Raw genomic sequence first — 13,279 nt, 5'->3', positions numbered from 1 at the left:
AGCTCTTTTAGCTGTGGTGCCAATGCTTGTGAGCTTCGGCAGCTCATGCCAGACAGGGAAAGAAAATCAACCCAGAAACAAATATAAAATCTCTTAAAATTGCCCACATTAAAGCAGTCTGCTCCTGAGACCCCAATGAGAGCTGTCAGGGAAAAGTGATAGGATAAAAGTGCCTAGATACCTTTCCCAATCTAGGCTTAAATAATGAACAAAAGCTATAAATACAGAGCATCTAAAACAAGTATCCTAATATCAGATTTCTGTAAGTATCGGGTGCTGAAGCATACGTTCTCCACAATACCTAGGAAACCAGTCTTAGCCAAGTCTCCAAAACAACAGAATATAATCCATCTCAGTGCCAACTTATTTACTTGTGATGCATCAGAGTGGCTGACAGAGGCAGGGTAAAAATCTCCCCAGCAGTGAATCACTTTCATACCAACACGAGACGAGGCAGTCTCTGTAACTACCCACTCTACCACATTTCCCTGACTGCCTGGCTGCACAAAGTGAGACCCATCATGTTGTGAAACCACAGATTACTGGAACGGAAGACAAGTATTAATGCCTAAGAGGTACCATTTAGATTTCTCTCTTACCCCAAATGATTGGGATTACTGATTTTTAGAGACAGAAAGAGACAGAAAGAACTTCCCATCTTTAAGACTGCCATCTGTCCACCAAATTCAACTGAAATCAGTGAAGTGGGTTTTGAAGTTACTGGGAAGAAGAGAGGAAAGAGAGGTTGTATAAATGATCCTGTGAAGAGGATAACAGCAAGCTGACCAAGTTGGTCTCTGCACTTTACTAACTTCCTTTGGTTATGTGAAGAACTGAGAATTAACACTGGAAGTGTGGGCAGATGGTGTACAGTGATAGCATTTCTGTCACTACCTCTGTTCATCAGACTCACAATATTAAATGGGAGCAAAATCAAAAGCGGAAGCTGGAGTAAAGATCCTGCATGTCTCTTCCTGCCATCTTTAAGGAAGGTAAACATTTAAGAAACTCATCCTTGTGAGGAACCTAATCCTTGTGGGCTCCAAAGACAAGAAAGGAGACTACTGACCTTGCTCCAGCTTTGTTTACATCTGAAGTAATTTACAGTTAACATTCTGAGGTTAGTTAACAAGCTGTTTTTGGAAAATGTCTCCCCTTCTCTTTGCAGGGTCCTTGCCATCTCCTGCAGCCAGTCAAAGATGAGACACAACAGAATGAATTTTCCTACCAGCTGTCCTCATTTGGAAGATTCCTGAAGAATAAAGTTTCTGTACTTTTATGTGCTTTATTTTGGTTTGTGCTAACAGTCTGAAGAGAACTGAGGTTATGCATCAAGCACAGAAGTATGGATAGACGGTCCTTACTATCAGAGGGATTGGATTTCCAGTCATTCCTAAGTTTCATTGTCTTGGACATTTTGAACCACTGCCCTATAGATGAAAAGGCAAATCTTCAATGTGGCTTTTGGCAGATTTATCACACAAGCCTCAGGTCAGCACGAGAGCAAGATACAGATCTGCTTTACTGCACTAAACACGGCTATCCAGTGTCAACAACTACTTTTGAGGAAGCCTTTTTCAAAATCCTCAACAAAGTTCATCAATAATATACTGCATTATATGACTAATTGCATCTCAAAATGATATCTAAGAACATGATGTCCCCATTTAGATGGGGACACACTTTGACAGCCTGAAAGTGAGTTGGATGTGGTCTGGATGTGGGCTGCTGTCTGGATTGCGAAACTCTCTAATACCTTTTTAACTCTCTTCCTGTTGCTGTCGGCTGTCAGTTGTCTCTGCCCTTGCATGGGAAAAGGTGGTTCTGGGCAGGCTGCGCTTTGAAGAAGGAGTCTGGACTCTTGCTTTTCGGTCTTGAGTTTATTGTTCCTTATCTACAAAGTTTTTCTGTCTGTCCAGCCGAGGTCTGATCAGCAAGACAGCCAAGGGCACTCTCTCCTGCCCACGGGGCGGTTGTCTCTTTTATAGTGAAAACTACGTATTAGATATTTACCTTCTATTTCCAATACTTTTCACCCTTGTTGGCAAGTGTACCTTCACCATGAACCAATCCACACATGCCAACATCATCCTGAACATGGATGCCAAGGAGAAGAAAGAAGAAGGACAGGGCATGCCCAAATCCCTCCATCTTGGGACTCCTGACCCCCATGTACAGGATTCCAGACCCCCCTGTACAACATACAAAAACTCCCTGTACAGTGCTCCAAAGTTTTTCCCTTCACCATGTGATTGCTACTACTATGCTACTTAAACTTTTGTGACCTGTAATTCTTCATATCAGGTTGGCAATTTGCTCCATGAATTAAGGTCGAATTTCCAGGTGTCTTTGGCTTCCTGCCAGGGTCTCCGAGCCCCTGCCAGGGCTTTGAGAGATCCAGGGCATCCAGAGAGATGTCCTGGGTTCCTACATCTTCCTTAATAAATATTGGAGAAAAATGAGGTTTATCCTCCCCTAGTTGCCTGTCATCACATGCATGACTTCAGCTGCACTGCACACTCCACCTGTAGTCCCACCACACCCGTCCCTTGCTCTGTGCACCTGCGTGTTGGGAGAAACAGGGAAAGGCCATTTAATTGTGGGAGAAAGTTCACAACTGGGGAAGGAGCTCACAAGTTTACAGAGTTTACAAGTGATGTCAAAGCCTACTGGTGATGTGGCTTGTCATTCTGAGGGAAGGGAGGGGCAGGCTGGGGCAGTAGCACTTTTATAAGAGACTAAGGAAGTGAACCTGCGATGCCACTGCAAAGCAGCCCTGTGGGAAAGCCCATTACCTACCCAGCCTCCTGGAGATTACAAGGAAGAGCACCCTGAGGTGAAACAAAGGAGAGATGAGGGGGATGGCAACGAAAGGACTTGGGCTGTTCATTTTCGGTGCAAGTGAGTACTAATTTGGTTATGTCCTCAAGGGCTGGGTGGAAGGAAACAGCACCTCAAAGCACAAGGACTCCAGTGCACTTTGTGTGTCTCTCTTTTGTTTAGTGAAGGTTCCTCTGTGCATATGGCCAGACAAGTGTGTGTACCATCTCTGTGCTGAATGTCCACACACACGGGCATCTCCCAAAACTGTTACGAGTGGGAAAAAATGCTGTTCTTCATGAAGCTGGAAAGTATTTTTCATAAACAGTTTTCTTGGTTTCTGTTAATACAATATTTATCCCTGAAAAAGGAACTTTCTTCTCTGGAAGTCTCAGTTTCACTGCTTTTTATCCTGTCTCATATTCTTATATCAATGTTCCTACACCTCATTCCAGGCTTCAGACAAGAGCTACACACATAGAAATTGCTTGGGGTTTTTTAACTAAAAATCCTGAAAACCTCACTTCAACAATTAGACCCACAAAAAGGAAATTCATAAAGTTTAAAGTAATCAGAAAAAGTGGATGGGCTCGACATGCAACAAATGTGACTTGGGTCATGGTTTGATGATCATTATGTAACTTTTGCAATGCCATTTGTATTCACTCTCATTTTTCATTATTCTCATCTTTCATGCTACGCAAAGTATGCCTTTTTTTTTTTTGCTTGATCAGATCTCAATTTATTTCAGCAAACAAAATATTCCTGTAATTGTATTAATTGCCCTTCAGTCTGTTAACAATTACTCAGTAAGGGATGTGGAAGTAGAAATGTCACTTTGATTTTCTTCTTCCTTTGTACAAGTACAAATCTCTAAGCAGAGGGAGAGAAAACCATTCTCATTTTTTAAAATGTTACAAACATACAAAATGTCTCTCACATTTTTTAAAATGTTATAAACACATTATTGCAAAGTGATAACACACAAAAAAGTAACTCTAGGGCTTAAATCAGGTGACACTGTCTCTCTAGTAGTATGTAAGCTATTTGTCCTCTCTCCTTTTCTGGAGTTCTTTTAGAATTTGCTTCCCCTACCTTCAGCCATATTTTGAATAGATTCTGTTTCTGCTCAGAAAAAGATCCCCCAACCTTCGAAGAGTAAACCACAACTAAGAAATGTGCTGACTATGAAGTGAAACATGGTGAGAAGTGGGAAGGAGGAAATGAGCCTGAGTCAGTGACATCCCAGAATGAAGCTCCTTCTGGGATGCAGAAAAAGATGTGGGTGACAAATTAAGAGCACCAGAAGCAGTGGGACATGAGGGTGACAGCAACAGATGAATAAATGTGTTACAGGCTGTGCCTCACATGCAGTGTTGGGTTCAGCTGCTCCCCAACTCTGCACCAAACATGTCTGAAGAAAAGATCTCATTTATTGTAGGATTTGACTCATCCAATTGGAAGAAGGAAAAGAAGTCTTAGGGTTGGGTCGTTTCTTCTCTGCCTCAGGGCTGTGTTTATGACCTGTCAGTGAACCCCAGTCCAGTGGAACCAGTTTCTGAGTGACAAAAAGATCAGGAAATGGGTTTTGCTCAATCTCCTAGTACAGACAGTGGTGCTTTTCACCTAAATGCAGGAAAGCATCTCTATCCAGTCACAACAAGCAAGGAGAAAGCTTTCACAGGTGTCTCTCATACGGAGGGCATATGAAAACAGCAGTCAGAAAGAGCCCCAGGGCTATGCAAACATGGGCTTTGCCCTGGGTGCTCCAGGGCAGGAAAGATCTGGGAGTGGCAGCAATAAAAGCATGCTAGAAATACTTTGCCCTGGTTTCCTTCTCATAACTGTCAGCAGTTGTAAATGAAATAATCCCCAAGAGAACAGAAGCCACTCCTGCCACCTCACAGAGGAAGAGGTGAACACACACACCTTGCTAATAACTGTGGGAGCCCACAGAACTTGGTCACTGAGAGAATGCAGAAAGATGGGAATTTAGGCTAAAAGCAGATCCCTGTGCCAACTGTCCCATGGCACCCTGCGCAATTACCTGAACTGTCACCCCAGGTTCTTAATGCAGTGACAACACAACCCTTTGGGTCCCAACACTCATTTTCTAAGGGACTCTTGTTCACTGCTAGTCAAGGATGTGGCAGTGCTCAGCTTGCCAATGCCATTCACTTACTGACCTAGTGCAGGGGGCTGTGTGCTCTTCCTGTCTAAAAAAAGTGGGTATTCACAACCAGTTTGCAACTCAAGGTGCAAAATAGAAATCCTTTGCTCTCTCCCATTACACTTATAAATCTAACCTGGACAAAGATATGGCAGAATGAGGACCCAATATTTATTAGGTGGCAACTTCTCAGATGAATCCTCTCCAGGGAACCTTCACCACCACATGCAGCATGCCCCTCATGGGTGAAGCCCTCCTCCTCTTTCCTCCTTACTGCACCACCTTCCTCCTTGCCATGGGAGCACCTCTGAGCAGCACTTCCTTCCTTGCCATTTACCTTTTCCCCAAATGTTTTCTAAAATTACAGTGCCGTTAAAAAAGAAACAAAACCAAAACCTCAAAGCAACAAACCCAAACACAGAACCCACACAAACTGTGAGCAGAAAGCAGGTGTTTTTAACCATGAATTCCTGCAGGCATGAAGGTCACCTGTGGCAGGGCAGACATAAATGTCCAGCTCAATTCTGAGAATAATAAAAACCTGCCCACGAGGCAATGATCAGACATGATGAATTAAGAGCAAGTCAGAGGGAATTCAGTGTAAAAAAACCACCTGCCCTGTGCCCTGCGTGCTTCCCCAGGGCAGAGGGATTTCTGTTTTATTCAGCTCTCAGCTACTCCTATGCTCTAGAGGCAGGAGCTGGAGTTCTTGAGCAAAGGTGACTACTACCTTACTCATTTTTAGAAAAAACTAAGAGTTATTCTTCCCTTGTTTCTTTCAACCACTCTTTGCTTCTCTAGGTTTTTCTATTTTCAGGGATGAAAAACATGAACAGGTTTTGATTCCCTAGCACAAAATGTCACTTTTCTATGGATTTGGATCGAGGCAAGATATTTGACAGTTTTCCTGATCCTTGAAATTTGACAATATCAGTTTGTTAGTTTAGCCCGAATCCTTAAGACTGTTGATGCACTTGTAGTATCTGTTTATCTGTCTCCCTCTGTACATTCTGAACTGTCAAAGGGTGTCAGTCACACTGAAGGTGGGCTCAGGAAAAAAATAAAGCATCTTTCTAAACTCCATGGCAATATACGAGTAGGTGAAGAAGAGGGAAGCAAGGAACAGAGAGCAGAGTTTAGCTCTAAGCCATCCTGTGCAGCAGCTTCCCAGAGCCAATCAGCCCCAGCACACATCACCTCCTGCTCAGTGGGGAATGTCCTGGGTGACAGGGAATGAGGGGTTCTTGTGGCATCTAAGGAAGCCAAAGAGACTACCACGGAATCCAGATGTTGTCATTTTTGCTGAGTGCAGCATTTATTCTCTTCCTAGTTCTGGTGTCTGCTCAAGCCCTCACTGTGGAAGCACCTGAGAAGCAAATCCAAGTGGCAAGAGGAAGAAACGCTACCCTGCGCTGTAATTTTAGAACAAGCGCAGCCATTGACAGAGGAGACCTGGTTGTCTGGAAGAAAATCAATAGCAAGGTAAACTGAGCTGCATAAAGAAACAGATGAGAGGGCATCCTGGAAGGGGCAGGAGATGGAAGCTGTCAGCGGCAATGGATATTGGAAGAAAAATACTTCCTCCAGACTTTTTTTTAATCCCAGAACTGTGCAAACAGAAATGCTGAGTCTAGATGCAATTCATCCCAAATCTACTGCACAACACTAGGCAAGCCCCCACCCCTCTTACAACTGTTTACTGAGGATACATCACTATATGTACTGTGGGGTTTACATCTATTAAAACATGTGAAACACTCAGATAATTACTAAAAATATATGTATATATATGTGTATATGTCTAACACACATATCTGTGACACAATATAAAAAGTTTAAGTTGATGATAACAGTACATGGAGAGATTCTTGAGGTCTCCTACATCCATTTGAAGTATGGAAGGGTAAGAAACTTTTAAAGTTCTCCTCGACTGCTTGGGAATTAGTGAGAGGGGAAGCGGCCTTTGGAGATCTCCTTACAAGAACTGCCAAGGGTTTCTTCTCTGGAGATCCTTGCTGGGGGAGTTTGTGTAACCATAGGGCAGTTTGACTGACGTGGGTCTCAGACAAGTCTTGGGCTGTCCTCTCCTCGTGGTGAGGAAAGGCGAATAAGCCCCAGCAAAAGAAATCAGTTGTCTCCGATTTCAGATAAGGTGTGAGAAGGGGATTCCAGCTGGAAACAGAGATCCTTTTGAATTTCTACACTTTTCTTGGCTTTTTCCCAAACTGCTGCAGTTGAAGGTTCTCTTTTCCAAGCTGCTCTTTAAGAGTGGGCAGGTTAATAGAGTTAGATGGCAGCAGAAACAGGGACTGATGCCATCCCCTCCCTGTGCGCCAGGTTGACGCTGTGACGCGCTACTTCGACGGGCTCGTGCAGTACGGGGAGGGCTACGACCACCGCATCCAGTTCAGTGGCGACATTGACAGTGGGGACATCAGCATCACCATTGGTGCTGTCACCATGGAGGACAACGGCACCTACGTCTGCAGCGTGCGCCTTCGCGACGACCCGCCCCGCGAGTCCGCGCTCCTGGATCTCTTCGTCCTCGGTGAGGCGGCGCAGGCAGTGCCACAGCCCTGTTAGACACACCTGCCCCTCCTCTAGTGTCCACGTTGGCTTAAACAGATTTTCTAATAGCAAAAAAAAAATAGTTGTCATCGCCAATTCCACTTTGGTCTTTTTGTACTCCTGTGGAAGGGCGCTTGTATGTGCCCTTCCACAGGAATGTGTAGATGCACGCAACTCCCTCAGACACCCAGCTGTAGGATACAGCCTTTAGAGCTGTACAGCTCACTTTCCTAATAATCCATCAATACAGGGCTTTCCTCATCCCCCCTGGGGCCTGTCCTACTCCAGTCACCAAAGGATGGGTCACCTAACACTATTAGGCACATCCCAAAAAGCATTTATTCTCTTCCTAGTTCTGGTGTCTGCTCATGCCCTCACTGTGGAAGCACCTGAGAAGCAAATCCAAGTGGCAAGAGGAAGAAACGCCAAAAAGTGCCAAAAGGGGATTTGCCAAAAAAAAATTTTTTTCCAGTGCCAAAAAGGGAAATACAAATTAGAAACAAATTAGATCCAAATTCACTTTGAGTTCCTTTAAGAAGAATGTGGCAGGTTGAAGACAAGCCTGTGCTTGCAAGAATAAAAACCACAGATGTAGATGGGCTGAAACAAGAAACTACTGATTAATATACTTCCTCTTTCCTTCCTTCAGTTGCACCATCCAAGCCTGAATGCAAGATTCTGGGGACACCAGAATATGGACAGACAATCAACCTGACCTGTGCTTCTCATGAGGGCTCCCCAGCGCCCAAATACACCTGGAAAAGCTACAGTGTGCAAAATGAGCCCCGTTTGCTACCATACACAGAAGGTATGACAAATCCAAAGACATCAGGGCGTTGAGGTCTCTGCAGTTGAGGGCTAGAAAGATTCTAAAATGCAAATACAAAAACATTCTTAAGGCTTATTCTAGGATGTTCTCTGAACCAGAGTTTGAAAAGTTGTCTTTTTGATACAAGACATGCTCAGGAGTAACTTAGCATGGGCAAAAGGACTCTTACCTGAAGTAAGAATGGTCAGAAATGCTTTAACTTCATCTCTCCCCTAGTGAGACAGCTGGATGGCTCTGGAAGCAGCCAGAAATAATTATTTCTCAGTTTGTGGGAGTAAGGCGAGGAACAACACTGAGTTTTTTAACTGTCTTTACATTCCAGCTTGCTTGACCATGAGCAGATCTTTTTCTAAACTGAAGGAAACAAAAGCTGGCTCTGGAAGCTTTCTTCCAGAGACGACCCCTCACCTAGAGGAAGGGGGTATGAGAAAGTTACATCATTGCTACTTTGAGCAATGATGGTTCTTTAGGACTGACATACAGGCCCTAATATTTTATTTGCTTTCATTTTAAGTCAAAACCTGGAAGAAAAAAAGAGCTGAATTTTCACAACAGGACCTTGACAGAACTATTTATACAGAAATTAGGGTTTAATTCTCTCCTAAGTGCATAGTGACAGAAGACTCAGATTTATTTCATTCAACAACTTTGTTTTTTCCTGGCCTGCCCAGCTTCAGGAAGACTAAGTGTCTGTACCTACCCTTCCTGGTTTGAGGGAAGTAACTAAAGATGATGAGACTCCACAGGACATTCCACAACCACAAGCCCATTCTTGCACAAAATACGCATCACCAGGGGCAGGAACTTAATTCATTTCACTGGCCACTAAGTGGTGCCAGTGCATCGCGCACAGCCCTGAGCACAGGGGGACCTGTCACAGCAGCAGCTTCTGCTATCACCCTGTTCTTCCCGGGACAGGAGTCTCTGCTGGCCCATTCCCACCCCATTCCTGCTGTCATCGGAGCTCCCATGGCCAAGCCCTGTGCCGATTGTCCCCAGGTGCTCCAGGCTGGCTGGGTGCCCTGTTGTCACTACAGGTAATTGCCTTCTGTGCTAAGCAAGTCCCACTGCTGCAAAGTGTGCAGAACCCCTCAGGAGACACTTCAGAGCTCACAGTACCTGACCCCATTTTTCCCCATTTCACTCCATCACTTTTGATTTATTAGGAGCATTTAAATTCTACTTCTAGACTGAGACTTTGAGAGCTACAAACGTCATACACACACCCCCCCACCAAAAAAAAAAAAAAAAAAAGGGAGAGACAAGTAAATACAAGGAGTATGTAGAGACTAAAAGAAAATTAAAATTAAAAATCAATCAAGCAAGCATCTCGCCTGTCATTTCTCAGTTTGCATGCTCTTCTACTATCTGGCACTAGGTGCCAGCAAATCCTAAATATAAAAAAGTGAGATCCCAGGGAAACAGGAAAGTCATGAAAAAGTATTCAGTCTTCTTTCAGAGCAGGGATCTGGACCTCTCTCACTAGGAAAAAGCACGGACTACACATACCCATATCAGCTGGAGATGTAACAAACTGCCTGAGCAGACAGAGCTGAGCTCCACCTGTGCTTCTGAGCTGTGTGAGGCTGGACAGAAAGCATCAGCATCACTGCAATCCTGGCACTAGAGTTCTTTGCTTATTTACACAGCCTGCATGGCTTCTCACAGACCAGAAAACTTTTCTCCCCACTGCTAAATAATTCATATCTGAAATCCTAAGAGCTGCAGGACTGAAGAGCTTTCTCTTGTTGAACAAGTTAATTCATCAAAATGGCCAGTTCTCAGAGCCAGGTCCTGATTTGGGCATCTGACATTTCTCAAAATCCAGAAGAAAAAAAAAAAAGCTTTCTCTAAGCACAGACACTTCTCTACCCTCCACCTACAATTTTCCTGCTAAAAGGAATGTTCAAATAGCACATGCTCCCTGTAATCAAAACAGCACACTTCTGTTTATCCTCCCACAAATCACTCTAAAGCCTAAGGATGAGCATGGCAGCTCCCAAGCAAGACAGAGCAATCCATCAGCTTTAATAACCTCTCATCACTCCAGCCACCCTGGGCTGGAACTGGAGGGCTGATGTTGCTACTTCCTTCCCTGCTTTTATTCTTATCTTTTTTTGCCTGATCTGTGTCTCACAACAGGGCAACTAATAACTCTGAAGAACATCTCAGCAGACACCTCTGGCTTTTACATCTGCACTTCAACAAATATTGTGGGAACGGAATTTTGCAACATGACAGTCAGCGTTGTGCCACGTAAGAGATGGGGCTGCCTTGGGGAGGAGAAGCACCAGGGAGAACATCTTAGCTCAGAGTCAAAGCATTCAAGGAGGGGAATGTTATCATCTGGTTTCTGAATACCTTTAAGAGAGACCCTCTCCACTGGTTTACATGCTGGTAGAGCACTCACCAACGCATTGGGTTAGTTCAAAAAGTGACAAAGCTCGTAGAGTCAGACAGCACTGAATTTGCATTGTCTGAAACAAAACTTTATAGACAAAGAAGAGCAGTTGTTCAGATCCAGGGGCTCCTCCCTGTCAGTAGCCAACTGCTCCTGTACTACCCAGTACAGAATTATTTCCCTTTCCTGTAGTCAAACAAATGTGGCTTCCACTCAGCCTGGGTCTGGTGGGGGGGTTTGAAGTGCAGATTGTGCTGATCCCCTTTGACATCATTGCCCCTGCTAACTCCTCCCTTCCCACACAGCATCCATGAACATAGCTCTGTATGCTGGCATCATTGGGGGAGTTGTTGCTGCCATTGTGGTGATTGGGATCATTGCCTATTGCTGCTGCTGCCGGGAGAGCAAGGACACTGACTATGAGATGACGTGAGTACCTCTCCCTACAGCAGTGAATGGCACACATGAAGGGTTCTCCTTCTCCCTTCAGCATCAACAGGTGGGAGTGGAAATCTAGGGAGAAAGAAATCTGGGAAAGCATACGCTGCTTTCCTTTTTCAGTGTCCACCCCAGTGGCTCCCATCTCTCCTCATGGGAGATGCCCAGGAATCCCAGACACCTTTGTGTCTCTGGACAGAACCAAATTATTCAAACCTTGGATGTGAATTAGCCCACATGCTATGAAAAATAAACAAGTAGCTCCCACATCTCTTGCATCACCAGCAAGACTGAAGTTGTGGACTTCAGCTGGGTGCAGTTCTAGATCAGCTTAGAGCAGTTTAAAAGTATCCTAACACGAAATCTCTTCAGCAAGATTTCTGGCTGGTTTTAACATCTCTACTCCCAAACAATGTTTTAGGGCGCAAGAGGACAGAAACGAACCCTCCAGGCAGATGCCAACAAGGCATGAGAGCGTAGGGGAGGATGTGGAGAATGAATGAACGAAGAAACCACTGCCATCTCCAGGATCTGCTGAGGCACAGACATCACTGTAGAAAAGAAATCAACCCCTCTTTCTTACTGCAAGAAGTTGAATTATAAAATGAAAGCCAAAGACTCTGCCTTCAAGTTCTGGGAGAGAACATTCTTGCTTCCCTGGAAATAAGTGCTTGATGTACAGTGAACAATAACACACACTCTCATAGCAGAAAAATGCATGTGGAGCACTGCTGCACCCAGTCATCCAAAAATAACCAGACTTCCAACTTTCTGAAAAAAGAAACTATCAGGTCTATTTGGAGAACAGAGAAACAAAGCTGCTGATGTATCTCCAGATCCAAGAAAGGTTTGAAGGTCACCAATTGCATTTCATCAAGGAAGGGTGGTCTTGTTTACTGAGTCATGCAAATGTCACAGCTTCCACCACTGTTCAACACAGGAACTGTTTTTAAGGAGGTTGAAGCAAGATGATTTTTAAAGACATTTTGTTAAATGTATTTTTTTGTATGCATTATACATGCACATATAAATAAATATATGGAAAAAAACCCCAAACATTCATGACCAGTGAGTCTCCTATTTGGGACAACAGTGCATAATAATGTCACAGATAAGGTAAGAACTTAGATAGGCAGCTGATAAGAACTAGAAACACTCCAGCAGCTTATTTACTGCCAAGACTCTTGAATTTCTGAGTTCAAGCTCCCAGAGCTCCTAATTTTCAGTACATTACTTTTTCCTGCTGATTGTTGCATGGGCAAGTCAGAAAGAGTCCATTGCTCCTGCTGCTTCTGAAAAAATGACAATGTGAGAGCATGTACATGGCAACTACATCCTTAATTAAAAAAAAAGTGGGGGGGGAGTGGAAGGAAAAAGGAAAAATAACTTTTTTGTTCAAAACTGTAACAATTTAGTCAGAAGCACTGCATTTTATGTGCAAGATGTGTGCAAACATGGAGGGAAATCCTACCACTGGTATCTTTGGAAGAGAATGGACTGTCCATCCCCAAGGACAGTTTAATAGGTATTAAAGCTAATTAAAAGCTTTTTTTTTTAAGATACTTTTGCAGTAAAATATTTATCCTTTCAAAACTCCTTACTGAATCTTCAACTTTGGGAGTTTCAGCAATGCCTCCCACATACCCTTTACCCCCAAACAGTTACTGTAATAAAAATCTAAAATTTAACTTCAAAGAAGAACCAGCCATCCTCCCACATAGGACCAGTATTTTCTAGATTTCAAACTATGAAAGCCACCCTACCAGAACTGTAATTCTGGCTTGCTTTCTGACTGCCTTTGTTTTACATAATACTTAAAATACAATTACTCATTTGTAGTAATAACAACTGCAAAGACCAACAACAGGAGTTCTTTACAAAGAACACACAAACCCAAATCTCTCTGGCAATGGATAACCTGAAATGCAAGACATTCTAAGAACCTCTTCTCATGATACAGGAGAAAACTTTGCAAAAATGGATGGCTAAAAAAGAACATTTCACAGAGAAGCTGAAGACAGATAAAAAAAATTGGTGCATAGCTCAGAAGCAG

General features: G+C 43.6%; 1 protein-coding gene across 1 annotated transcript; it reads left to right on the top strand.

The window, feature by feature from the left end:
• The first annotated feature begins 2,716 nt into the window (after nucleotides 1–2,716).
• GPA33 (glycoprotein A33) lies at nucleotides 2,717–12,678 on the top strand. Its single transcript, XM_064411045.1, has 7 exons — nucleotides 2,717–2,901; nucleotides 6,321–6,472; nucleotides 7,328–7,538; nucleotides 8,208–8,366; nucleotides 10,530–10,643; nucleotides 11,094–11,217; nucleotides 11,648–12,678. The coding sequence occupies exons 1-7, from the start codon at nucleotides 2,853–2,855 to the stop codon at nucleotides 11,727–11,729; spliced, it is 891 nt and encodes a 296-aa protein (XP_064267115.1). The 5' UTR covers nucleotides 2,717–2,852; the 3' UTR covers nucleotides 11,730–12,678.
• Nucleotides 12,679–13,279: the final 601 nt, after the last annotated feature.

The sequence above is a fragment of the Passer domesticus genome, chromosome 2 (assembly GCF_036417665.1).
Source record: "Passer domesticus isolate bPasDom1 chromosome 2, bPasDom1.hap1, whole genome shotgun sequence".
In the NCBI taxonomy this organism is placed as follows: Eukaryota; Metazoa; Chordata; class Aves; order Passeriformes; family Passeridae; genus Passer; species Passer domesticus.
Note: the sequence above shows the minus strand (reverse complement) of the source record. Positions and strands in the feature narration are given on the sequence as shown.

What these genes read in the sequence shown, in the direction of transcription:
- GPA33 (XM_064411045.1), top strand. Translation starts at nt 2,853, where the DNA reads ATGAGGGGGATGGCAACGAAAGGACTTGGGCTGTTCATTTTCGGTGCA. An exon ending in TTTGCTACCATACACAGAAG is followed by an intron (nt 8,367 to 10,529) that starts GTATGACAAATC and finishes GTCTCACAACAG; the next exon opens with GGCAACTAATAACTCTGAAG. An exon ending in GACACTGACTATGAGATGAC is followed by an intron (nt 11,218 to 11,647) that starts GTGAGTACCTCT and finishes ACAATGTTTTAG; the next exon opens with GGCGCAAGAGGACAGAAACG.